Below are 26324 nucleotides of genomic sequence, written 5' to 3' on the forward strand. Positions count from 1 at the left end.
TTTGGCAGGTGAGCTTCCACACATTCCTGCTGGGGGGTTTAAGGTAATATTGTTCCTGTTACACCACTTAGAATCATAGAATAGAATCATAGAATCATAGAGTTGGAAGAGACCACAAGGGCCATCGAGTCCAACCCCCTGCCAAGCAGGAAACACCATCAGAGCACTCCTGACATATGGTTGTCAAGCCTCTGCTTAAAGACCTCCAAAGAAGGAGACTCCACCACACTCCTTGGCAGCAAATTCCACTGTCGAACAGCTCTTACTGTCAGGAAGTTCTTCCTAATGTCTAGGTGGAATCTTCCTTCTTGTAGTTTGGATCCATTGCTCCGTGTCCGCTTCTCTGGAGCATCAGAAAACAACCTTTCTCCCTCCTCTATGTGACATCCTTTTATATATTTCAACATGGCTATCATATCACCCCTTAACCTCCTCTTCTCCAGGCTAAACATGCCCAGCTCCCTTAGCCGTTCCTCATAAGGCATCGTTTCCAGGCCTTTGACCATTTTGGCTGCCCTCCTCTGGACACGTTCCAGTTTGTCAGTGTCCTTCTTGAACTGTGGTGCCCAGAACTGGACACAGTACTCCAGGTGAGGTCAAGTGCAATACTTTACATTTCTCCCTGTTAAAGTTCATCTTGTTTGTTTTGGCCCAGTTCTCTAATCTTGCCATCCATATCAGGGGGAGGGCTTGATGGAATGTATATGTGTGTGTTTTGGTGTTTTTTGTCCTTCCCTGAGCAGTCAGAGAAACCTCTGTGAAGTCTGCAAACAGGAGCTGAGGGCAAAAACACTCTTCTCACTTATGAACCTCAGCAACTGGTTTTCTGACGCATCCTGCATCTGACAGGGAAGGGAGAACATCGCCCTACAGTATCTTCTCCCATCCTGGTGTGCAGGTATTTCTGTATATGCACCTTTTAATTAAAAAATATTCCCCCGGATAATCACAACAGCAAATACTGCTTACAGTCTTCATTTAACAAAATTTAGACACCAATTGACTGTAGCAAACAAAACAAAAACACTACCAAACCTCCGCAGCCAGCTATTTATTCATTTAAATAACATGTCTCAAAGCGATTTAACAATAATTACAATTGCATATTTAAAGGCAACGATGGCTGCAACTGCATATTTTAAAGAATTTGAAACAATTCCACATAAGACAATCGAAACTAGCACATATGAAAGCAATTTCAAATCCGATAGAAGATTCAGACAGTGATGATCGTATTTCACAATGGGCAAAATGGAGGTTTGTGCATTTGGAAGCATTGCATTAAAAATAACCATACAAAAGGCCCAGCACTGTTGGAGGGAGAGAGTTGGAAGAGAGATTCCTACTCTCCAGCAGCCGTTAAGCACAATGGTGATTGCTCCAAGCACATTAAAACTTGATTAGATTTACACCTGCCCTCATCCACTTTGAAATGAACATTCCTGACAAAAATACTTAGGCTAGAATAAATCACAGCCTCAATTCACTCTGTGCTGTGTGCCCCGAATCTTCATCCAAAATGGGTCTCAAAGTTGCCACAAAGCAACAGGAGTGGCTTCCTGAAGCGACCTCTGGACTGAGCCAAGTCATGTCTGGGGGCTTATTTTTAACCCCCAGGCCCTGCCGCATCTGCTGCCGGCTGTTGTGTGGAGAAAGGAGGTTAGGGGGTCAGGCTGTGGTGGGCAAAGGAGACATGGCCTCAGAGGAAGTGCCTTTCTCTGCGGCACAGATCCCATTTCACAGGTGGCAGCTGAGGTTCCAGGAATGTGGACCACCGACAGCTGTGGCCTGAGGGTGGGCCAGGATCTTGTTGGGAATGAGTGGGATCAAAGGGCAGGCTTGAAGACGTCAAGCTGAGGAGAATTCCTGCTCCCTTCAGTGACACCATCACTGGTTCAGTCAGGGTGGGGGGCATATTGTGGTTGCGCACACTGACCCCCTCAGCTTCTCGATAGAAATGATACAAATTTATTTGTTTAATTGGAAAGAAGAAAGAGTCCCTACCAGAGAAGAACGGCAAACTAAGCTGGTGGATACGCCGAAATGGCGAAGCTGACTGGGAAACTCAGGAACCAAGAGGACAAAACCTTTTAAAAGGAATGGGAATTTTTTTATAATTTATTTAGGAGACCACTGTAAGCAGATGAAAACATTAGCAGGGTTTTTTTTAAAAAATTAAAATTTATCTTTATTAATTTAAAATAAATACATTTAAGAAAAAACAGACGTACATGCAAGTAAACAAACATACAATCAAACAAACAAATAACAGAAAAATCAAACAAACCACCACACTATAAGATACAAGAGGATTAATATAATTATCATCAGATAGACTCCTGATACTGAACTCAATTATAAAACTTATAGAGAAGAAATTTAAACATTAGCAGGGTTTTAATATCACTTGTAATGTAACAGGTATTATGGATAATATGGATGAACACAAAAGATAGATTAGGAAATAATATGTAGTTGGAAATGTTTACATTAGGACACATGGAAGGGATGGGGGGGAAGTCGCGAGATCCAGAGAAGTCTCTTTATATGGATATCTAAGTGGTACTGTTATAAACTCATTTTTGTAAAATCGAATAAAAATGAATTTAAAAAACAAACAAAAATTTATTTATTTAAAAGCATTTATAAACTGCTTAATTATTTTTTCCCTGAGAGGCATACAATGCTTTCTTTCTTTTTCTTTCTCTTTAAAGCACCATTAAAGCCTAAAGCCAATACAAAGGCATTATAAAAGCATATAAAACAAGCCCCACACCAAGCAGGGGGCTGCTGCTGGCAAAATCAGAAGTTGCCGGGAGGGTGGAAGAAAAACTGTACTGTTTATAGAAGGCCTAGCGGAGCCTCCAGGGACCTCCCCCCCCCCCCCCGGGGTAAAAATAAAATAAAATTCTAGGCTTGGTGGTATTTTTGCCACCAGGGTCAGAAGAGCGAGGCTGCTTCTATCACGCACTGAACACGTGCAGAGTGGCTTCCATCAGGCAGCTCCAACGTGATCTCCAGATGTCCAAGATTAGGGGTCAAGCTTCTAATACAAAGAACTTGAGCGAATACATGCCAGGCAAGTTTGAATTCTACTCTCCGCTTTCCCCAGAAATTAAATAATGATAAACACTGAAACAACTGGCAAGCACGTTTCACGGTGTCTCCTGTTGGCAGAATATGGCACTCAGATAAGGATGGATGAATCTGTCAATTTCAGTTCCCTTATTCCGTCCGTCCATCCGTCCCCTTTCCAGTCCTGAATTCAGTCCTCTACATTTCTGCAGCAATTTCCCCTGGTACAACTCCTCTTTGTGCCTTACTATGCATTTTATGCAAATCTCTCCCTAATATATGCACCTGTCGACCTACTGTTTGGTTGCAGAACCGTTCTGCAAAAATCCAGAGATGTGTGAATTCCAAAGGATAGCTTGTGTGGCCGACTCTGGGGTTGTGGTGCTCATATCGCTTTATTGGCTGAGGGAGCCGGCGTACAGCTTCCGGGTCATGTGGCCAGCATGACCAAGCTGCTTCTGGCGAACCAGAGCAGTGCACAGAAACGCCGTTTACCTTCCCGCCAGAGCGGTACCTATTTATCTACTTGCACTTTGTTTTGGTGTTTTTTTTCCCCCTGCCAGTGCGGTACCTATTTATCTACATGCACTTTGACGTGCTTTCGAACTGCTAGGTTGGCAGGAGCAGGGACTGAGCAACGGGAGCTCACCCTGTCGAGGGGATTCGAACCGCCGACCTTCCAATCAGCAAACCCTAGGCTCTGTTGTTTAACCCACAGCGCCACCTGCGTCCGGTAGTTTCTCATTAAAACGCAAACAAAATTGAATTTTCCCTCCATCCTTATACTCAGGTACAATAGACGGGGTGGAAGGTGTCCTCAGCTAATCTGAGGAGTTCCTATCATGCAAGGTATAAGTCCTTCTCTTTGATCATCTATGGAGAAAAAAGCCTTCTCTCATCCCACCTCTACTTTATAGGCAAGCCTCTGTTCACTGCAATCTTTGGTATGAAGCCCATCTCAAGTGGGCAGAAATGTCTGCTGCCGGAGGCTGGCCGTCCTCTTTGTTCCTATAAATAGGGGCCCTTATAGCTTCCCTGATCAAACAATGCCCTGGGCACAGAGATGTTCCTGGCACTGTCTCCTTGCTGCAGTTCTGCCCCAGTCCCATTGGGAAGATAGGACTGCGCTCAATGGCTCAGTTCAGCTTGCATGCCCAAGGGGGTTGGCAGGGACAGCCAGCCCCCCCCCCCCCGCCTCACCTTCTCCACTCTGTTTTTCCAAAGGCAGTCGTCCATCACCATCAAGGAAACAGCTGACAATGCAAGCACTCATGGGACAGCTGGTCTGCCAAGTGGCTGAAAAGGAGGGTGGGGGGATAGGGGGGAGGAGGAGGATGGGAGAGGTGGGTTTCAGCTCAAAATAGTCCTCCAGACCCTCCCACCCATCCACCCACCCACACACACTGCTGCTGCTTGGGGTTAGGAAGGAAGACCGATCTGCGCCACCGGCATGGGTTGGCCTAGCCTGGTCCTCGCCTTCACCTTCCTCACAGGTAAGGAGGCTCAGTCCAGGTGGAACTCCTGGGCTCATGTTGATGCGCTAAAACGGAACTCGGAAGCTTTTCCTTGGGAGCGGGAAAGGGGAGGAATTGCTTGGAACTGAGATGAAATGCGAAAGCAGGAAACTCTTGTGGGGAGTCAGATGGTTGGGAATGGTCTACACAGCTGGGCAGTGGGTCTCCATGGTTTCAGGCAGGGGACGGCCCCAGCAAAACCTGGAAGGGCAGGTGGGGGCTGACCCGGGGGCCGTCTTAATGCAAAGCGGATTCTCTGCCCCTGAGCTATTGCCTAATGAGCAAACAAGGGATGGGCAGACCCCGCCCTCGCCTCTGTAGCCTCCTTCTGTGGGGTAAAACAAATGGGGTATCAGAGGGATTTGTCATGGACACAATGCAGTTGGGGGGAACTAGGCACAAAATTTCATGGATTGGAGATGATAGATGATAGATAGATGATAGATAGATAGATAGATAGATAGATAGATAGATAGATAGATATAGGTAGATAGATAGATAGATGATAGATATGAAACTGGAAAACAGGTAAGTGACACCTAAGGAGCATTTACAACACCTTTGTCCCTTTCAGTTTTAAGCTGCTCCTACCACAAGCCTAAGACTTGCCGATCAGAAGGTCGGAGGTTTGAATCCCCGCGACGGAGTGAGCTCCTGTTGCTCGGTCCCAGCTCCTGCCAACCTTGCACACAGTGCAAGTAGATAAATAGGTACCGCTCCGGCGGGAAGGTAAATGGTGTTTCCGTGTGCTGCTCTAGTTCGCCAGAAGCAGCTTAGTCATGCTGGTCACATGACCCAGAAGCTGTACACCGGCTCCCTTGGCCAATAAAGCGAGATGAGCGCCGCAACCCCAAAGTTGTCCGCAACTGGACCTAATGGTCAGGGGTCCCTTTACCTTTACCTTCAACGCGCGCACGCGCGCGCGCACACACACACACACACAGCACAAAATTGCATTTATATAGCACTTTTAGATAATCAAATATTTATTAATAACATAACAATTAATTACGTATACTCTGCTCATCCGGCTAGGTTGCCCCAGCCTCTCTGGGTGGCTTCCAACATTATACAAAAACACAGTATAAAATCATATTGTCTCCGCCTTCCCTGGCCTGAGTTATCTTTACAACAACCCTGTGTGGTAGGTTAGGCACAGAGTCTCAAGGCAATCCAGTGAGCTTCCTGGCTGAGTAGGAATTTGAACTCTGGACTTCCAGGTCCCACTGCACAACCACACAGGGATGGGGCAGACACACAGGTGAACAAGCATATAAGTTTGCCTCCTGCCACACACCTCTATCTTGGTCCTCCGACTCACTGGCGCTGTGTGAGTTTTTATGAGGTCCTGCGATGTATTCTGTTTCAGCGAGACAATCACGGAATTGTAGAGTTGGAAGGGACCCGTGGGTCATCTAGACCAACCCCCAGCAATGCCATGCTCCAGGGGTGCCCTGCCACCAAAGTGCTCGCCTACGAGGGCTGGGTTGCAGAGGCAACACAATCCAAACAGAGAACCAGCCTAAGCCCAAGCAGGATCCAGAGATAAAGTCAGGCACGAGTCCAAGGTCAAGATCCCAGGGAGGTTGGGCAAGGAACAGCACAGCAAGGCAGCAAGACCAGACTCGGGAGCAAGGAGCCAGAGAACGCCATTGTTTCCAGCAGCTGGAAATCTCAGGAGGGATGACTTAACTGGGCCAAACTTGGGCTTCCTATTGATCAGCCACCTGACATCACAATGGAACGAGGTGTGAGGTGCTTTGAAGTCCCAAAGTTGGGATTTCCCCTGCAAGACCCTGATAAAAGGGAGGTCTTTCTCCTCCCTTCCTGAGCCCAAGACCATCCAATTATGGCAAGGGAATGACTATTAAAGTCATTGTGGATGGAGAGTCCTGTTTGGGGGAGAGCAGCTGCTGGCCGTGTCCATTAGCAAGCATGGGGGTGGCAGGTGCCAGCCGACAGTCACATTAAGAGTTTTCCAAAGTTCAGTCTCCCCTTGGAGCCGCCCACTCAGCCTCCCGACCCTGCCTGGCTCTATAGACTCCTCAGCAGGCAGCTGCAATTACCCTAATGAAGGCAATTTGCCAGCACTTCTCCCACACACTTCCCTTTTAGATTTTATTGGGCAGTTATTGTGGGCTAATAATTTGATAATGTACGGGATTAAAAAATAGTTATCAAGGTAACCATCTGTGGACTAGACTAGACAGGGATAGATGGCAGGCGGAGCTGAGGGGTTTTTAATATGAATCCATTATTATTTATGGAATGCCTTCCACCTGCCTCATTAAATTCCCATTTCTGCCCAGGGATGGGAGTAAGTTTGGATTTGTGCAGGGGGCGGGTTTTTGCTTAGGGAGGCGGCGGGGTGTGTGTGATAAAGGTGGAACGTGATAAAGGTGTATGCAAGTATGCTTGGTGTGGCGGAAGTAAAAAGGGAGATGTCTGCCTGTCACTAGAAATTCAATTTGCTCTGCATTTAAAGGTGAACTCATCTAACCCGTGGGCATGCGGGTGGCTCTGTGGGTTAAACCACAGAACCTAGGACTTGCCGATCAGAAGGTCGGTAGTTTGAATCCCCGCGATGGGGTGAGCTGCCGTTGCTCGGTCCCTGCTCCTGCCCACCTAGCAGTTCGAAAGAACGTCAAAGTGCAAGTAGATAAATAGGTACCGCTCCGGCGGGAAGGTAAACGGCGTTTCCGTGCACTGCTCTGGTTCGCCAGAAGCGGCTTAGTCATGCTGGCCACATGACCCGGAAGCTGTACGCCGGCTCCCTCGGCCAATAAAGCGAGATGAGTGCCGCAACCCCAGAGTAGGCCACATCTAACCTGCACTTTCTGAAAGAAGATTCAAACCGAAACACGGGCGTCTTTCAGAATCCACACTTCTCCAAATTTTGCAATGCAATTCACCAGTGAAGCAACATGTACCAAAAAAAAGCATGTACTAAACACGGGAAAGCGTGCATGGCAACACGTATATCGCCATCCAAAAATGCATTATGTGATGGGAAATTATTTGCAAAAAAATAAATAAAAATGAATTGAATTGTAGAGTTGAATTGAATTATAGAGTTGAAAGGGGTACCAAGGATCATTCAATCCCTGCAATGCAATAATTAGGTAACATCACATGCAGAAGTGTGTATATTAGAAGGAATTTACATTAAAATGATGGTTTAGGGTTGTTGTTGTTTTTTAAAAAAAGAATGCTGATGAAGAAATGCGGAGAACTGAAATTAGAAAAATGAGAAACTGAGAGAAACGAGATTTTTCAGATTTGTCTGTTCCTCCTCAGACGTTTCCTGATGAGATTGAACGGCAGTAAGCGCTGCAGAAACAAAAGAAGGTGATTTTCCTCACTCAGCACACAATTCATTCCCAGAACTCTCAGAGCCGGCCCTACCGTTGGGTCGAGTGAGGCAGCTGCCACATTCAGTAGATGCCTGATGTTGGGGAACAGCCATGAGATGTTGGAGGACACAGCTGGGTGTGCCGCACCCCAGCCCTGTACCCTTTGGCAACTCTCTGGTCCACACCTGGTCTTCTCTTGCCTTGACCACTATAACCTTCTGCTCTCAAGTCTCCCATTGTCCCACCTGGTTCTCCTCACAGCTACCCATCATTTGGCTGTCATTCATTCCTCTCAGACGCCCCTCTGGCTTTCTGTCCACACCAAAATCCAGCACAAGCTCCTTCTCCTTCTCTTCAGGGCCCTTGTCCCCTTTATTTCTCTGCTCTCATATCCTGACTCATCTCTGCCTGGGGTCTTTGTCCTCAGGCTCCGCCATCCTCAGGCCTCCTGCTCCCCTTGCAAGGACCCCCCCCCCAACTTTCTTGCTTGCTGCTGCACCTGTCTGGAGTCACTTTCCCTAACACCTGCGTGACGCCACCACCTTCCCTTCAAATGCTTCATCGAAACCCTTTTGCATTATTTCCCCAGTATGTCACATGACACAATTATTAAGGTTAATGGGCTAAAAAAGGCCACAACTTTATTGGTTACAGGTGATGAGCGGTATTGGCTTAGGCATTGGTCCTAACTGACTATATCCGACTTCAGCCTGTCCGCTAGAAGTCCGGGAAGGGTTAACCAGCATTAGGGGGAGTCCTGCTGATGCACATCAACTAGGAACTCCCCCGGGGTCACCGATAGGGGGCGTGCCTTAGGCTCTCACCTCCACAGGCTTCAGACAGGGCCACGCCCCCCGGAATCCTTTATTGGACTACCCTTCAATATGCGGGGCAGGTAATGGCGCTTCCTTCCCTTCTTCCAACTACAGAACAATACCAATGCCTAACCGCCAATACCCAGAAAGTTGTGACGATTTGCTACAAGGTAGGCAAAAACTAAGTGGCTGGTGCCAATTTGCCAAGTGGAAAAATTCCTACCAGACCCCTCAACGGTGACCAACCGAGGTCCATAGCAAGGTCAAGGAACGAACACCTTATAGAGCCAGAGGGTGGGAAAAGCAGGAACAGCTGGTAAGCAGCAAAGAGGAAGATCCCCAGCCGCGCCCTGCTTTAAATAAGCCAGGCCACACCCCCAGAGCCAGCCGATTGGCTGGCCAGGAGGTGATGCGGCTGGGAATCCCCCCAATCACGCTGGGGCTGGGTTCCAGCAGCCGCACATGTGGTGGGGCCGTGAAGCCCGCAACTCCACCTCCTCCGAAGGGCGGAAGTGGCTTTCCAATGCCCCTTTGGCTCTCCAAACATAACAAAGAGTTGCTTCTTCATTGTCTTTCTCCAGTGGTCCTGAGCCGAAACCAGGAGGAGAAGCTTCTCAAAGACCTGATGGCCAACTATGACCGCAAATTCCGCCCAGCCAAGGACGAGAGGGACATTGTTGACGTTTCGGTCAAGCTAACCCTCACCAATCTCATCACACTGGTGAGGAAGGAAGGAAGGAATAAATAAATAAATAAAGGCTTTATTTCCTGTCCCCCATGCAACATATAGTTAAACTATGGAACTCCTTTCCACAAGACGCAGTGATGCCCATGAACCTAGATGGCTTTAAAAGATTAAATTCATGGAAGGGAGGGATATTGATGACTATTTAGGGCATATGACTGATTCTTGGGGGCACTGCAGAGGGCCCTCCGACTGTCATGTAGAATGGAAAGCAAGAGGTAGATGCCGGATTTTGGCATTTCTTACGTTCTTAACATCTCATACCTAAAATTTACATTTCAGAATTATGTTGCTCGCTAGCAAGGCTGCATGTTCTAGTTCCTAAAGGAAGCACGAATGCATCCGCAGCAAGCTCCAATAGCAGGTGGAGATTTAAGGCTCAAGACAGATTTATCATTTAAAAAATCGCAGCAGGCTCTTCACACATGATGTGAGCCTGGCTTCCCGACTTACACAGCGAACACACATTATATCAAGCTGAATGTAGCGTCAGCCTCCAGTCTTGCCTCTCCTTTTAGCTTTAAGTATGTTCTCCATCATTTTTATTGCTCAAAGCACCCAATGTACATTTATCGGCTCGTACATTCAACCTTAGCCTTGTTTTCAAAAATGAAAGGAGGGAAACGTTTACAAACAGTCGCAAAAGTGGCGGTGCCTTGAGGATGTCGTCATGGGTACAAGCCAACTGGCACCCTTACTTATTTATTTTATTTTATTAAACTTACATACTTTTTATTTTACATACATTTTATTAAACTTACATACATATTAAACATTCATCCGAGGGTCACAGGGTGGTTTGAAACCCCCTCTTGCTGCTTATTTCCACTGAAGTAGTCTCACTAAAGGCCAAGATGCAAAGATGACAGAGTCTCCCTCTACAGCCCCCTGTTTGCTTTCAAAAGGTGTAGATTATAGAAGTTTGGGGTAAGTTGTAGCAAGACTGGATCAATGTTACAGTTGTCCAACTGTGAGGAGGTCTCCACCACCATTGTTCAGCCTAGACACTGAGGTCCAACTCCGAGGGCCTTCTGGCGGTTCCCTCATTGCGAGAAGTGAGGCTACAAGGAACCAGGCACAGGGCCTTCTTGGTAGTGGTGCCCGCCTTGTGGAACGCCCTCCCTGTGGATATCAAGGAGATAAAGAACTACACAACTTTTAGAAGACATCTGAAGGCAGCCCTGTATCAGGAAGTTTTTTATGTTTTATGCTGTTTATATATCTGTCGAAAACCGCCCAGAGTGGCTGCAGCAACGCAGTCAGATGGGTGGGGTACAAATATAATACAGTGGTACCTCTAGTTGCAAATGGGATCTGTTCCGGAGGTCCAGCCGGATCCCGAGGTTTCCACAACCCGTGGATCACTGTTCTGCGCATGCGCAGGGTGGTAAACTGCTTCTGTGCCTGTGTGCAGCGAAACCCAGTCCGATACTTTTGGGTTTGCCGCTTTCGTAATGTGAAGTTTACATAACCAGAGGGTTATGATAGCCAAGGCGCTACTGTAACAACAACAACAACAACAACAACAACAACAACAACACTCACCTTTTCTCTGCTCTTTCCAGGCACGGCCTACTCTTTAAAGTTCTGTGTATGAGCATCATTCCCCTCCCCTTCCAGAGCTTTCTCTGTGGAAACCTGCTCTTTGAAGCTCAATCGGAGCAAATGGCAATTGACAGAAAAACTGAATTAGCATTTGCTCCGATTTAGCATTAAAGAGCGGGTTTTCCTGGAGCAAAAAGACAAGTGTGGAACTTTTAAGCCCGGACCTGTGCCTGGAAAGAGCAGGGCAAAAGTTAAGTGTGGATAAGACCTTAGATTGGTGTTTCCCTAACTTGGGAGTCCAGCTGTTTTTGGACTACAACACCCATCATCCCTAGCTAGCAGGGCCAGCGGTCAGGGATGATGGGAACTTTGGTCCAAAAACAGCTGGAGACCCAAGTTTAGGAAACACTGCCTTAGACGGTTTTCAAAGGAGGATTCATGGAGGATAAGGCTCCAAGGCACGACCTAGATGACTTTAAAAGGGAGAGAGGGCTCTTCTGCTCAGATCCTGCTTGTGGGTTTCACACAGGCATCTGGTTGGCCATGGGGAGAACAGGATCCTGCCCTAGATGGACCTGATCCAGCCACAGGGTTCCTCCTACATTCTAATGCTGTCTTCTCTCTTTTTCCAGAATGAGAGGGACGAGGCTCTCACAACCAACGTTTGGGTAGAACTGGTAAGAGAAGCAGCCCAAGCTTCACCTGTTATCTTTTATGTGTTGCAAATTACGGACCCCTTAACTCCGCCTTTCCTACTTTGGAAGTCTCAAGAGCTAATAACTTAATTAGTTATTAATTAAGGGGTTGGACTCGATGGCCCTTATGGTCTCTTCCAACTCTATGATTCTATGATTCTAATTTTTAGGGGGGGGGGGAGAAATCCAGGGATACTGATAATTTTCCTAGCATCCTGGATTCTGGGTTTGGGAACTCTAGTTGTGCTTCTAGTTGAAATTTACCCTGGATTCAAATTTACCAGGAAGGAAGTCAGCCTCAAGACAGTAGCATGTTCCATTGCGAAATACCCAGCAGGCTGGCCAGTGTAATTACCGGTAACTGATTTCTTTGTTGGCAGAAATGGCACGATTACCGCCTGCAGTGGGATGCGGCTGATTACGACAACATCAAGTGTTTACGAATCCCCTCCACCATGGTGTGGCTGCCAGACATTGTCCTGGAGAACAAGTCAGTATCCGAAAGGGTTGTTCTCTTCCTCCTCTTCCTCCTCCTCTTCTTCCTCCTCCAGCTCATCTGCCAGCTGGCTGCAGGTGAACTTGGGATTCCCCTTCTGTAGATAGGAGATGTGACCTAGCATGTCTCCTTGTAGCCAGGTAGCTTACTTGATCTTGGTGGGGTCCTCCTGGGCTCCTTCCAGGAATTAGTTCCCAGAGAAATTGCTGAGTTTTGGGGGAAAGAGCAGCCTTCACCCAGAAGGAGGCATCGTCTGTCTCTAGTTCAAAGAATCGTAAAATTGAAAAGTTGGAAGCGACCACAGGGATCATCTAGACCAACCACTGGCAATGCATGAATCTTTTGCCGAACATGGGGTTTGAACCCACAAACCTGAGATTAACAGTTTCAGGCTCTACTGACTGAGTCCTCCCTCATGAACTAATTAGCAGGAAGAACAATTAAAACAGAGCTTACATGCAGCATTTAAGATTGCATTATATGAGCTAGCAATGTCCTTCATCATAGAAGATCCTTTTAATAATATTGGTGGGGGACCTCCAGCCCTTGAGCGTATTTTAGTTCATGAAAACCTCTGGATTTGGCCCACAAGGGCTTTTGGGGCAAACTATGCCCACCTGTCTGTTACCAGGCAGGTGCCATATGGCATTAGGTGCAGAGAGCTGTCACATCTGATCTAAGTACGCTGATCTTGGCACTAAGCACCACACAACGATGACTGGAGATAATCTTATCTCTGATCTTAGCGCTGTGGCACTTAGTGCTGAGATCAGAGACAACCCCATTCATTTGACTATAGACTGCCAGAAGGGTCTGAACTTAGATGGTCTTAGAAAGCCAGGAAAAATAAAGGAACCACAAGGCCCTATAGCAGAGGGTAGAAGAGGCCCTTTTCCAAGATAAGAAGAGGGCTCCCCCCACCCACCTCTATTTCCCCACTCTGTGGCAGCTCTTAGCTAGGAGGTGAGGTTGCTCTCCTCTGAGACCAGCGCTGGGATAGGGAAGGAGAAAATATGCCGAGTTGCCTCCCCACAGCAGCACTGGGGCCGAAGAGCAACATCTCCTATCTCAGCGCTGGTACGGAGAAGATGAAAACCCTGTTTTCTCACTCTTTAGCAATGAGTACAAGAGGACACCTCCTCCTATCTCAGCGCAGGTGCAGAGCAGAGGGGGGAAAGTGTTTCCTCGCTCCATAGCAGTGCTGGGGCAGGAGAGGAGAGTCTTCTATGTGTGCCTGCCTGCCTGCTTGAATGTGCTTGTGTTGACCATGCCCACCTCTGCCAAGCATCCCTCTCAAGGGTGACCAACCTTCACTGCAGCCCTCGGGTCCCAAATGGCAGGACAGCCCTGCTGCAAGAGGGTGGGGAAAGGGATCCCGGCTCTCCTGACCTCTTCCTCCCCTTGTTCCCCTCAGCATCGACGGGGTGTTTGAGGTCGCGCTGTACGTCAACGTCCTGGTGTCCCCCGACGGCAGCATCTCCTGGCTCCCCCCGGCCATCTACCGCAGCGTCTGCCCCATTGTGGTCACTTTCTTCCCCTTCGACTGGCAAAACTGCTCCATGGTGTTCCAGTGAGTCTCTGTACTAGTTGGAGGGCGAGCTTTCTGAAGGGGAGAGCCTCTTGCACCCGTGGCAGTCCCCTGCGTGATTTAGAGGGTGGAGGGGGTGTCTCAGTGAGGGTGGAGAGGAAGGCAGTAGATGAAGGGGGACTTACCTTGCTCATTCATGTTCCTACCCCCACTCCCCCCAAAAAGCAAATGCTACTTGTGTTGGAAATTTTAATGCCTGACGGGGATAATATATATTCATTTCTAACTGTGGGCACATTTTCTTTCTGCATTTATATCATATTTTTTAAATTAATTTTTCATATGGTAACATATATTTGTTTGTGTTTACTTATTTAACGAAATGTATCTGCCGTTTGATTGTTAGCTCCCCACTTCTAAGCAGTTGCATAAATTCAAAGTATGCAGCCCTATACACTCGAATTACTTTAGAAAATACCTGTATACATTATAAAACATACACCGAAACAATATACATGATAATGAGAGGATAAACAGGTATTTTAAATAATCATTTTATCCATTCGTACATTTACTTATATTAGCATGTAACCTGATATCTAAAGTTCTCTTTTTAGATATCACACAACCGGTTCCCAACAGTCTAACATTTCTCTAAAATTTTCATATTTCTTTAACATGAATAATATCAATTTAACAATTGCCACCTGCTCCCATAAAGCACTAACTAATTCTTCCTTATTCAGTTTACGGCCATCCTTCTAAGTCCTCCTTGCTAGAGCTGAAGTTATCCAACACTTGAATGTGGATATTTTTCTGTATCCTTTGATCATTCCCATTGCTCAAAAGGCATAAAGAGGGATCATTGGTCTACCTCAGTCCAAATATTTCATTTACAGCCAAAATCACAATATGCTGATAACGTCTGGCCTTCCAACAACCCCACCAGATGTGAACCATGGTTCCCTAAGACTCGGATCTGATGAACCTTGGTTATCTGTATATTGTAGCGCAGTAAGGGATTCTGCTCTGGTCTAGAGGCCTCTGGAAGTGATTGGCTGAATTGCGCTGGTGTCATAGAAGGCCTGGCAGTAGTTCTCTGGCAGGAATCGTGGCTAAAGAATCCTTGACCGATGGCAAACCAACTTCCTTTCCAAAGGAATCCATTCCACTGTTGAACAGCTCCTACCATCAGAAGGTTCCTCCTAGTGTTTAGTGGCAATATCCTTTTTTTGTAATTGATTCGGCTCCTACCCTCTGGAGCAGCAGGAAAAAACCTTACTTGATTTGGCCTTACTGGGTGATTTTATGTTTAAGGTCACAGACCTACAATGCCCGTGAAATCAACCTGCTGTTGACCGTTGAAGATGAGCAGACAATAGAATGGATCTTTATTGACCCCGAAGCTTTCACAGGTAACCCCACCTGCATGCAAGCCGAGGGGGACAACGGGGGGCGAGGAGGTAATGATGCTGTCCAAATCCTTAACATCAAAAAACATAAGACTAGTCTTGTTGCATTGCGTTGGCTAAATTCAGCCTCCAGTTTCCTGCAGCAGTGTGTCTCATGCCTCTGCGAAACCTGCAAAGTCTCCAAGGAAAAGGGACGCCCTTCCCCTGTCATTTGTTCCCATCCTTTGGTATTTACAGTTAAATTGCCCCTTAACATGGAGGCTCCATTTAATAGTAACTGATAGATATATCCTCAGTGTCAAGTTATTTTTTAAGGCTTTCTAAGCAACCATCTGTACCTGCAATGAATCCCATGAGTTGAATACAGAGGAAGCACATCTTTTTTTTTCTGGTCCTGATCCTATTGCCTGCCAGCGTTGCTGGCAAACTCCCCTGATTTCTAATGTTAGAAAATGTTTGAGGGATAAAACTGTCTCTCTCTCCCTCCACCTGGCACTACTCTTTAGGAAATGACAGGGCTGCCTGGAATCCTGAGGGCATTTGGAGGATTTGGAAAACAAAAGCATTTTTGGCACAGATACCACAAAGGCAAAGCATCGTTTAGATCGGGGTCAGCAAACTTTTTCAGCAGGGGGCCGGTCCACTGCCCCTAAGACCTTGTGGTGCTGGGCAGGACTATATTTCAAAGATGAAAAAATGAACGAATTCCTACGCCCTACAAATAACCCAGAGATGCATTTTAAATAAAAGCAGACATTCTACTCATGTAAAAACACACTGATTTCCGGACCGTCCGCGGGCCAGATTGAGAAGGCGATTGGGCCGCATCTGGCCCCCAGGCCTTAGTTTGCCTACCCATGATTTAGATGCTCCCTGGCCCTGGTGGGGGCAGGGCAGTCGAGTTGTTCTGAGTGGGCGAAACGATTTAGCAGGGAAACTGATTAACTATAAACCATAGAATCATGGAAGTGTAGAGTCGGAAGAGAACCCGACGGTCATCTAAGCTCTGTCCATGAGGTGTAAGTCAGGGCATTTGGTATAATCAATTTGACGTACCAAACATGAGAAACAGATGGAATAAAGAACTGAAGGTTCCTATCTCACCCAATCAGTGGGACAATGTTTTAACTTTGGTAGCTAATGTGTTGTTAGATTATGGATTATGTATTATACAACAAAAAGTAATATTTAGAATTCATTGGGCTCTACTACACTTGCACAGAAAGGGATGATCTACAACAACATGCTGCACATAATAAGGAAATGCTTCTTTGAAACATGCTTATGCAGTATCCGACGCTTGCAAATTTCTGGAGGAAAGTATTAAGATGTATAAATACTACTTTGGGGAATATTTTAAAATTGCCATAGAATAGTATTATCCTAAGCCACATACCAACCATATGGGGTTTGACTGCGGGTCAACATAAATTAGGGCTGCCCTATGTCCGGGTTTTCCTGGACATATCCAGGATTCATCTGCCGGAAATAGCTTCCAGGCGGAATTTCCAAAATCACTAAAAATGTCTGGGAAAACCCAAATGCATGTCAACCCATGTCAGAAGTGGGCAAATTTCCTTAAAAGGTCAACAACTTTTGTGCCCAGGTTCCCACTTTTAGAAATATGGCAACCCTAACGTAAGTGGACTCTTCACGCCCTTATTTCTGCTAAAAGACTGGTATCGAGACATTGGAAAGTTAATACCATGGCCCCCCCTTTTCCCAGCTGGAATGGGTAACATTCCAGGGGCCACAATCCAGTGGCGAATGGGGCCACGGGCAAAAGGTGGGTGGAGCAATTCATGCAAATTTCCCCTTTCTAGAGTAGGGTAGTTTCTACACAAACTCACACGTCCCTCTCCTTCCTCCATCCAGACTAGCAGGAGACATTATCAGAACTCAAGGGCACGTTCCAGCCAGGCACAGATCTTTGGGGTGGGTGTGAGGCAGGGCTGAGGAGGAGGTGTGGCTAAGGAAGGGGGTGGGGAGAGTCCTGAGGGCTTGGGGGGCTGCACTTGGGGTCCCTCTTCCGCTTTGCACCTGGGAATCACACCTGTCACCTGTTTGCATCCCCCTCTTAATGGCTTCCAAGGTTTGCCTCACTTTGCTCTCTGGCCATGTGTCCCCCCCCTCCCCAGCCTGCTTCTGTAGGTTATTAATAAGAATCACTGCAGGAGAATGTTTGGCATTTGTCATTCCCCCCCCCCTTTGTTCTGCTGGCTCCTCTCCTTCCCTCCCAGCCACTCCTAAAGCTAACAGTTACATTTCAGCCAATTGATCCAGGAACGCAGCCGTCGCCAGCAGCTGCGGCTGCCATTTTCCATCATGTTTTAATAGCATCTCGGAGGTGGAAAAGTTCCTCTTTGGAAGCGAGAGGCTTTCTTGTTTTCTCATGATGGGGGACAAGCCAGTTATTTTGCACGGTTAAAAATCTATCTCTCCCGCAGACGGCGGGGGGAATAAACAAGAAAACACCAGCTTAATAGCGTGTCACGCTTGGCTTCGTGTTGCAGCCCAGAGAGAGAGAAAGAGAGAGGGAGATAAATGTGGGCTTTTATATGGCAGCCGGGCCACTGGAGGCCTTGGGGACCAAACAAATGGCAGAATCAGCTCTCTCTCCATCAGATTCCAGCTTCTGGCAGAAGCCCCTTTGCGGTGCCAGGCAGTAAGCTGGCAGCTCCAGGCATCCTGGCCCAGATGATCGGATGAGTCTTGCTATTGTGGGTATATCGTTCACACAGGGCCCTAAATCCTCACTCAGATCCAGGGCACTTTTCTCAGGGACTCTGTTGTGTCAGCTCTCTCTCTCTCTCTCTCTCTCTCTCTCTCTCTCTCTCTCTCTCACACACACACACACACACACACACCAGGTAGGAAAGGGATTTCGCTCTGCACCTTTATTGTTTGCACTCGTTTCCCCATCAGCTCGTTCGTCGCCAGCAGGTCCCTTCCCCCAGGCTCCGTTCCTCGCCTCAACGTGGCAGCCTGGCTTCAGATCGAGGTGGCCGCCAGGACCAGACTTGGGGACCCCCAAAACAGCGGCAGCTGGTGCCCGCTGGAGCATTTGGCAGGGAGGTCAACAGTAGGGGGCGCCAGAGCTAAGGACAGGCAGAACAATTTAGACAAGTTTTGTCCCCTCCTCATCTCTTGATTTCCGCAAGGGCAACACTGAGACTGTGGAGAAGGGGGAAGCTGCTGGGCAAAGTGGGTGTGTCTGGGGCAAACTGAGGTTGGAGGGGCCTTAGTGAAACAGGCACTACTGCCCAAAAATGTTTGGAAGATGGGGAGCTCAAGGTGGTCTGGAGGCAATGAGTGATGCTTTCTTTTCAGGTGCTTTATTAGTTGGGCAAAGGTGACATTTCTCATCAAAGAATTATTTGATAGGCTTTTGAGATCTCCTGTTGGAGACTATCTCCACTGGAGAATATTTTGCAGAATAGCCACTCCAGTTTTGCAAAGCAAGAATTTTGGGTTCTGCTGTGACTCAGAATTACTATCATTTACTGTTATTTCTGTATTGTTGAAGGAGGGCTTGAAACTTGCTGCGCATGTGTTTGTTTTAAAAGGTTGGGATGCGAGAATTCATGGTGATGCCAAAAACAGGGAATTGCAGAAAAGTGGGAGGGGGAGAGCTCTGAGCTGCTGGTCTCAGAAGCTCCATAGTTAATGTGACTGATATTTGTGTGTATATTTGCTCCTACCCACATGGTGCTGCCTTCTCCTGACAGAGAACGGGGAATGGGCAATCAAGCACCGGCCAGCCAAGAAGGTTGTGAACGCCCAGCACTTCACGCCAGATGACATAGGGTACCAGCAGATCATCTTCTTCCTCATCATCCAGAGGAAGCCACTCTTCTACATCATCAACATCATCATCCCTTGCGTGCTCATTTCCTCGGTTGCTGTGCTGGTGTACTTCCTCCCAGCGAAAGGTCAGCGCCAAAAGTATCACTGTGGACTCAGCTATACAGCTTCAAATAAGTGTGTTGTAAAGGGCAATATACAAATGTGACACCAGATGGCGACAGTGAGCTATGGCAAATTCAATGTATTTTTCAAAACGTTTTTTATTTTTTTTAAAAAAATGCATTTTCACAGCATTTTTTAATATGTTTGTGGATTCCACCTGTGGTGCTTTGGCTGGCCTGGGTTAGGTCTGGTTAGCCTGTGGCCCCCCGGGTGTTGAAGGATGATGGGAACTGTAGTCTGGAAAGCCCAGCTTCCCGCACCCTGGGCTAAGGATTCAGCACTCTGGACAGCTCCCAGGGTTTGCTTCACAGGGAGGCAAGGAACCGGGTTGGTCAAGAGGAAGTGGAAATTGGTGGGTCTTCCAATGTGGCTGAACTACAACTCCCATCAGTCCTAGCCAGCACAGCCAGTGGTCAAGGACGATGGGAATTGTAGTCCTGCAATAGCAGAAGACCATCCAGGACAGGGGGAATTTAGTGTGTGCCTGCTGGTTTTTGCAGCAAGCACGTGTTTAGCATGACACGGGCTATGATTGCCTCCAGATTTGCACTGTCGAAAGCCCTCTCACGACTTCCAGGCCTATTTATTCACTTCATCAGATATCTAAGTTGCCCCTTCATCCAAACAGACTGCAGGCAGGTGTATATTAGTAAACATAGGGTAACCTCTTTACGCTTGGGTCTTTGGCTCCTGGGGTGTCCGTTTTCAGGACCCCCCTATTTTCTGTGACTGCATTTTTCTCAAGCTTCTTGTAAGAACCAACTCCACCTGACGATGAAATATAAAACCCGCATAAAAAGCGAAGTGCAGAAATGGAACATAAAGCAAGAAACAGATCGTAAAACAGTATCAAAATCCTAAAACCATCAAGAATTAAAAACTGCAGGAATAAAATTTGGGAAGGCTTAGGAGAAAAGAAGCGTTTTCTGTAGGTGTCAAAAACTGCAAAGTGATGACATAAGAGAAGACTCCTGGATCAGGCCAATCGTCCATCTAGTCCAAAGTCCTGCTTTCTCAATGCCAGGTATAAACTTCTATCATGTCTCCAGGGACACAGGTGGCACTGTGGGTTAAACCACAGAGCCTAGGACTTGCCGATCAGAAGGTCGGCGGTTCGAATCCCCACGATGGGGTGAGCTCCCGTTTCTCAGTCCCTGCTCCTGCCAACCTAGCAGTTCGAAAGCACGTCAAAGTGCAAGTAGATAAATAGGTACCGCACTGGCGGAAAGGTAAACGGCGTTCCCGTGCGCTGCTCTGGTTTGCCAGAAGTGGCTTAATCATGCTGGCCACATGACCCGGAAGCTGTACGCTGGCTCCCTCGAGCGAGATGAGCACCTCAACCTCACAGTCGTCCGCGACTGGTCCTAATGGTCAGGGGTCCCTTTACCTTTACTACCATGTCTCCTCTAACTCAAAGGCCCCAATACTGCAACCTTTCCTTTTAGGAGAGTCACTCCCTGAATCTGCAGGACCCTGAATTCCTCAGCACGATGAGAGAGGAGGAAAAACTTTTCTCCATCCAAACAATGTACAACAGCACACAGTGGCAGGTTGAGAATCCCTCCCTCTAACCTGATAGATCAGCTGCCTGACTCACCACCTCTGTTTAGCAGAAAAGAACTGAGAAAGCTCAGAGCAAAACTGGGTCCCATCTCAGCAGGAACAAGGCCAAGAGGCAGCGACGTGGCCTAGTGGCAACTGGAAGTTTGATAGATAAAGCCCCTCATCCCCTAGCCTGCGATTAGGCAGAGGAAACACCTGCAGATGGGACTCACAGAGCATCCTGGTAGGAGAGAGTTGTTTTTAGGGTTCAGAAGACACAGGGTGGAAGGTGCTTTGCATTTTGAGGGCTCTGCCTCTCCCATCTCTCATCCTGGTGCCGTTTACTGGATGTGAGGGCTGGAGCAGGGCAGAAGCAAGATTGGGAGTAGGACTGGCACACAAGTGAGTGGGGCTTGATCCAGCAGCGGACCTGCTCTTCCTAACGTCTCCAGGACCAAGCCTGGAATTGAGTTGGGGAGGTTCATAAGGAGCTCCTGGCTCATCAAGGTCTGCTTGGTGGAAGTCAATCATGACGTGGTCCAGAGGCTGAGGTCTCTTTCCCCGCTAGTCTGGGGTTTTGATTATGCTGAGAACCAATCAGCGAAGCATCCCTTTCTTTTAACCCTGTGGCAGTAGAGAAAAAGTGGGGTTGGAAGGGGTTGGGAGGGGGCATGGTCCTACGTTTAGAGAGGAAGCCCCTGGTACCGTTTCAGATACAGTTAAGTACTTAATTCATTCCGAAGGTCCGTTCTTAACCTGAAACTGTTCTTAACCTGAGGTACCACTTTAGCTAATGGGGCCTCCTGCTGCCACTGCACCGCCACTGCACAATTTTTGTTCTCACCCTGAAGCAAAGTTCTTAACCCGAGGTACTATTTCTGGGTTAGCGGAGTCTGTAACCTGAAGCGTATGTAACTTGAAGCGTCTGTAACCTGAGGTACCACTGTATTCCCTGCCTGTCAACTGCTGAGAGGAGGACAATAAGTGATACTCCTGCATCCCAGGCCTCTATTTTCAGAGCAACTAGGCATTCCTGGGGTGGACCTTCTTGGGACGGGGCGTGAGAGCATGATGAAGCAAGGCAGAAGCCTTATTGCGCCTCTCTCTTTCTCTCTCTCTCTCTCTCTCTCTCTCTCTCTCCCTCTCTCCCTCTCTCCCTCTCTCTGTCTCTCTCTCTGCAGCTGGTGGTCAGAAGTGCACGGTTTCAATCAACGTCCTCCTGGCCCAGACCGTCTTCCTCTTCCTGATTGCAAAAAAGGTCCCCGAAACCTCGCAGGCCGTGCCGCTCATTGAAAAGTAAGCAAACGATGTTTAGCTTTTAATGTTTGATGCATTACTGTATTTTAATATTTTGTTAGAAGCTGCCCAGAGTGGCTGGGGAAGCCCAGCCAGATGGGTGGGGTATAAATTATTATTATTATTATTATTATTATTATTGGTAGGTGGCAGTGATGGCCTCCAGCCTGGGTGGCTTTGAAGGAGAATTAGACAGATAAATAGTTTCCAAAAAGCCACTCCTTTCATTTTAGCAAAGATTCCCCTGCATTGGGGCATCGGCATGTTTCTGATGTTATTACACCAGTTCATCACTGAAGTGGCAACTCTTTGCGAAAGGGAGTTGCGGGATTTATCTTCCCAACACTGTTGCATGACAGATAATGGATAAATCCATTTTGCCGGTGGGGAATGAGGGAGAGGTAGCGGCTTGTCCAAGGCCCCGTGAGAAGCCCGCCAGAGTGGCAGGACGTGAGCTCTAGATGTTGGATTTGGTCTCCGGCTGTTGGCATGGCTTTATTTTATTATGGCGGAAGCTCTTGAGGGCTAGCAGCCACTTCATCAGACGTTATCCTGATAGATGCATGACCAAGGCTGCCAAGGGGGGGGGGGGGGGCTTCACAGAGCTGCTTGCTAAACCACTGGCTGAAGCACCTCCTTCCTCCATTAAACCTCACTCCAGCCACGTTTCATGGGGGGGGGACTTTGCAGAGTGGTTTGCCAAACTGCTCTGTGAAGTTCCTCTCCTCCTCCATTCAGCAACTCAGAAGTACACATGGTTGGTGGTTAGGATAGAAGGGAAATTTGGTTCTGTTTGCATTTTTAGGTGAGCCTTCCTGATTTGCCACCCCCCCCCGCCCCCAAGATACAATAAGTTAAGCACAGCTGTCCTTCAGAATTCACAACTCTCTGAATTTTGTAGTGCATTTCTCTATAGACAAAAACTGGGTATACCAGAGGAACGGTGCCTACAAATGCATATATTCACAAATGCATTACAGTGGAACCTCAGTTTTCGAATGTCTCCATTGACAAACGTTTCAGAACCGAAACGCCATAAACCCAGAAATAAATGCTTCCATTTTCAAACGCGCCTCAGAAGTCAAACTTCCAAGGTGGCTTCTGTTCTCCGTTTCCTTATTGTATTGAGGCTTTAGTATTGAGTTTTCAGTTTTTGAATGTTTCGGAAGTCAAACGGTCTTCTGGAACAGATTATGTTCAAAACCGAGGTTCCAGTGTATATCCGGGGTTTTGTTTTGTTTTTTTGCAAAACTGCGCCTACAAATGCATATTATTACTGAATGCATCATATATGGGGAAAACGTAAAATTGCAAAAACATGGACAAATTTGCATACCGATATGTGTGCATTAGGGGAAAGGCATTTTCCAATTACTTAGAAGAACAAATTCTCAGACTGATGAAGAATATGAAATGGTTGATTTTGCCACTGATTAGGGTAGGTGACCAGTGTGCCGTTTTCCTTTTTCTCCCCAAAGGTACTTAACTTTCCTCTTGGTGGTTACTATTGCCATTGTCGTCAACGCTGTCATTGTACTCAACGTTTCCCTGAGGACCCCCAACACTCACTCCATGTCCGCACGGGTCCGGGAGGTAAGTCCAGCGGATGCTGCCCAGAAGCTCTGGGCTGGCCCCCTGCTCACGTTAGACCTCCTTGCACCGCTGAGCCCCAAGACTTGGCCTTTGCCTTACCTAGGAAACTGCCTTATTCTGACTCAGACCACAGGTCCCTCTAGCTCAGCGTTGACCACACTGACTGGCAACAGCTCTCCGGGGTTTTATGCAGGTGTCGTTCCCAGTCCTACCTGGAGATGTTGGGGATCAAGCCTGGGACCTCCTGCACACAAACATATCCTCTGCCACTGAGCTACGGCCCTGTCCCCTTCCTTCTTGAAGAGCCACAGCCCTAGCTCAAACCCCAGGCCCTGACCTTTCATGCAACAACCCACTTGGAAACTGCCACAGACTGGCTGGGCACCAGGAGTGCCAGTTTGGCCCCGCGACCTTGGGTGCCTGGGGACGCGGGTGTCATGCAGTGTGCCTGGCCCTGGCATCAAAGTTTGTGGGTGCCACAAACTCTCCATGGGAGTTTGGGCACCCAGGGCCCCAGGGAGATGCCAGGGGAATGGTGGGAGGAACCAGAGTCTGGGGGACGGTGGTGGGATGGCAATGAGTGGTCAGGAGGAGGAGATTGGGAGGAGGAGGTGTCAGAAGCTGAAGAGGTAACAGGGCTCAGTGAGCAGGGAGAGTCTGTGGGAGAGAGAAGTTCAGAAACAGAAGCAGGAGAGGAGGGAGGGAAAGAGGCAGAGATGAGTCAGGCTGGTGAAGAGTCTTGGGTGTCTCCCCGTCCTGCTGCAACAAGCACTCCTCCCTGCTTGTCTCCCAGAACCAGGAGAGGCATGAAAAGAGCAGAGGGGAGGCACAGTCTCCGATTGCTTGGGAAAAGCCATGGCGAGAAGGGGACTTAGGCAGCTGAGGGGAGGAAGGGACCTTCAGTCTGGAGACCCAGTGTGGTGCTGTGGTTAAGAGCGTTAGACTCGTAATCAGGTGAACCAGGTTCGCGTCTCCGCTCCTCCACATGCAGCTGCTGGGTGACCTTGGTCCAGTCACACTTCTTTGAAGTCTCTCAGCCCCACTCACCTCACAGAGTGTTTGCTGTGGGGGAGGAAGGGAAAGGAGAATGTGAGCCGCACTGAGACTCCTTCGGGTAGTGATAAAGCGGGATATCAAATCCAAACTCCTCTTCTTCTTCATCTCAGCAACAACTTCATGGGGGCAAGACCTGCTGGACATGAGTTGCTGTGCTCCTTAGGCCTGACACTCCTGTGCCCTTCTTGTTTTGTCTGATAAAGCATTAACTCCAACTTGCTCTGTGTGGTTTCCTGACGGCTCACTCCTGTCAGAAACCCTCCTGGGCAGCCTCACCATTTTCTTCCCCCACCTCCCAGGTGTTTCTGAGGCTGGTGCCACGCTACCTGGGCATGCACATGCGGCGTGTCGACGCGCCCGCGGGGAATCGTCTCGTCCGCCGGCGGAGCTCCCTGGGGCTCATGGCGAAAGCGGACGAGTACATGCTGTGGAAGGCGCGAAGCGAGCTCCTCTTTGAGAGGCAGAAGGAGCGTGACGGGTTGGTGAAGATGCTCCTGGCGCAGATAGGCAAGTCTTGGGTGAGCAGCAGAGGGTGGTCTGTTGTGGAAGAGAGCAGACGATGGGGAAGGGGGGATGTTTCAAGTTCTTCCTCTTCCCCCACACCTCAGCCTTCATGAGCTCAGAGCCCTCTTCGAGTTGGACTGGGGAGCCTGTGTTCTCTTCCCACAGATGGCGATAGACTACAACTCCCATCATTCCCCGAGCAATGCCCTTGCTGGCCAGGCCTGATGGGAGTTGGAGTGCAACAACAAACTCTTGTTTTAGAGTCCCAGTGCTTTCTTTCTGGGGGTACTCAGTGGGATACAGGACCAGCACATTTCCCCCAAAATGTGTGGCGCTTACTGTAACAACTTCATGGTGAGTCCCAGCACCCTTTTCCCTAAAAAGAAGAAGAAGAAGAAGAAGAAGAAGAAGAAGAAGACGAAGAAGAAGAAGAAGAAGGAGCAAAGCACTGCTAGAGACTTATAGGGTTTTTCTTTTATTTTATTGATTTATAATAAAAGCAAGGAACACTAAGCCACAAATTGCAAGAGCAGGGCAGGAGTATAGTGAAAAGGAACATAAGACTTATAGTATTTTTAAAAGTGCATTTTAGCACACAGCAGGCGGTGCTAATCCGCAAACAGCATCAGTCCCCTTTAAATCCCCAGAGCTGCTTCTGCCGGCTCACTTCATCGCTTGTTGTCCTCCTCTTCCTTGCTCTTTCTGGGCAGCTCTTCTGAGCTAGGCCACGCCCTGCAGGCGGATTGCCTCTTCATCATGTGGAGGAGACTTTAAAAATGCTATTAAATCCCATTCTTCTCTATTATTTCCACTGCAGTCCACTCATACCAGGGGCCGCCAGAAGACTTTAACATTTTAAAACCAGCATCTTAGTGTTACGCTGCCCTCTGCCTTTCCTGCATGCTCTTGGGTCAAGTGTGGGAGCTGTTTGGGCCCCCAACAAGATCTCCCCTGTTCAGATTCTTCCTCTGCAATCTTGACATTTCCCCATTCCCAGGAGGCAGCTTAGAGAACGGAAGTCCCCAGGAGATTTGCAACAGTCTGCGCCGTGCTGCTCCGGAGATCCAGGCCTGTGTCGATGCCTGCAACCACATTGCTAAGACTTTGGAAGAGAAGAAGGACTTTGACAGTGTAAGTTGGCATCTCAGGTGTACAGCTGCTTAGGGACCTGTTCACACAGGCATGT

General features: G+C 48.0%; 1 protein-coding gene across 2 annotated transcripts in view; it reads left to right on the forward strand.

Annotated features, from left to right (window-relative positions):
- The first annotated feature begins 4418 nt into the window (after positions 1-4418).
- Positions 4419-26324, forward strand: part of CHRNG (cholinergic receptor nicotinic gamma subunit) — a 29568-nt gene continuing 7662 nt past the window's right edge. Inside the window, exons 1-12 of one of the 2 annotated variants that reach the window (XM_083442263.1) lie at positions 4482-4568; positions 7887-7937; positions 9339-9478; positions 11680-11724; positions 12123-12232; positions 13653-13808; positions 15084-15181; positions 18907-19110; positions 21871-21985; positions 23464-23578; positions 24934-25141; positions 26136-26269. In XM_083442263.1, coding sequence (XP_083298389.1) covers positions 9383-9478; positions 11680-11724; positions 12123-12232; positions 13653-13808; positions 15084-15181; positions 18907-19110; positions 21871-21985; positions 23464-23578; positions 24934-25141; positions 26136-26269 — 1281 coding nt within the window. In that variant the 5' untranslated portion in view covers positions 4482-4568; positions 7887-7937; positions 9339-9382. Of the gene's footprint in view, positions 4569-7886; positions 7938-9338; positions 9479-11679; positions 11725-12122; positions 12233-13652; positions 13809-15083; positions 15182-18906; positions 19111-21870; positions 21986-23463; positions 23579-24933; positions 25142-26135; positions 26270-26324 lie in introns of both variants that reach the window. The other variant, XM_083442262.1, reaches the window with a different exon arrangement.

This window comes from Podarcis tiliguerta, assembly GCF_965153285.1.
Source record: "Podarcis tiliguerta genome assembly, chromosome: 5".
In the NCBI taxonomy this organism is placed as follows: domain Eukaryota; kingdom Metazoa; phylum Chordata; class Lepidosauria; order Squamata; family Lacertidae; genus Podarcis; species Podarcis tiliguerta.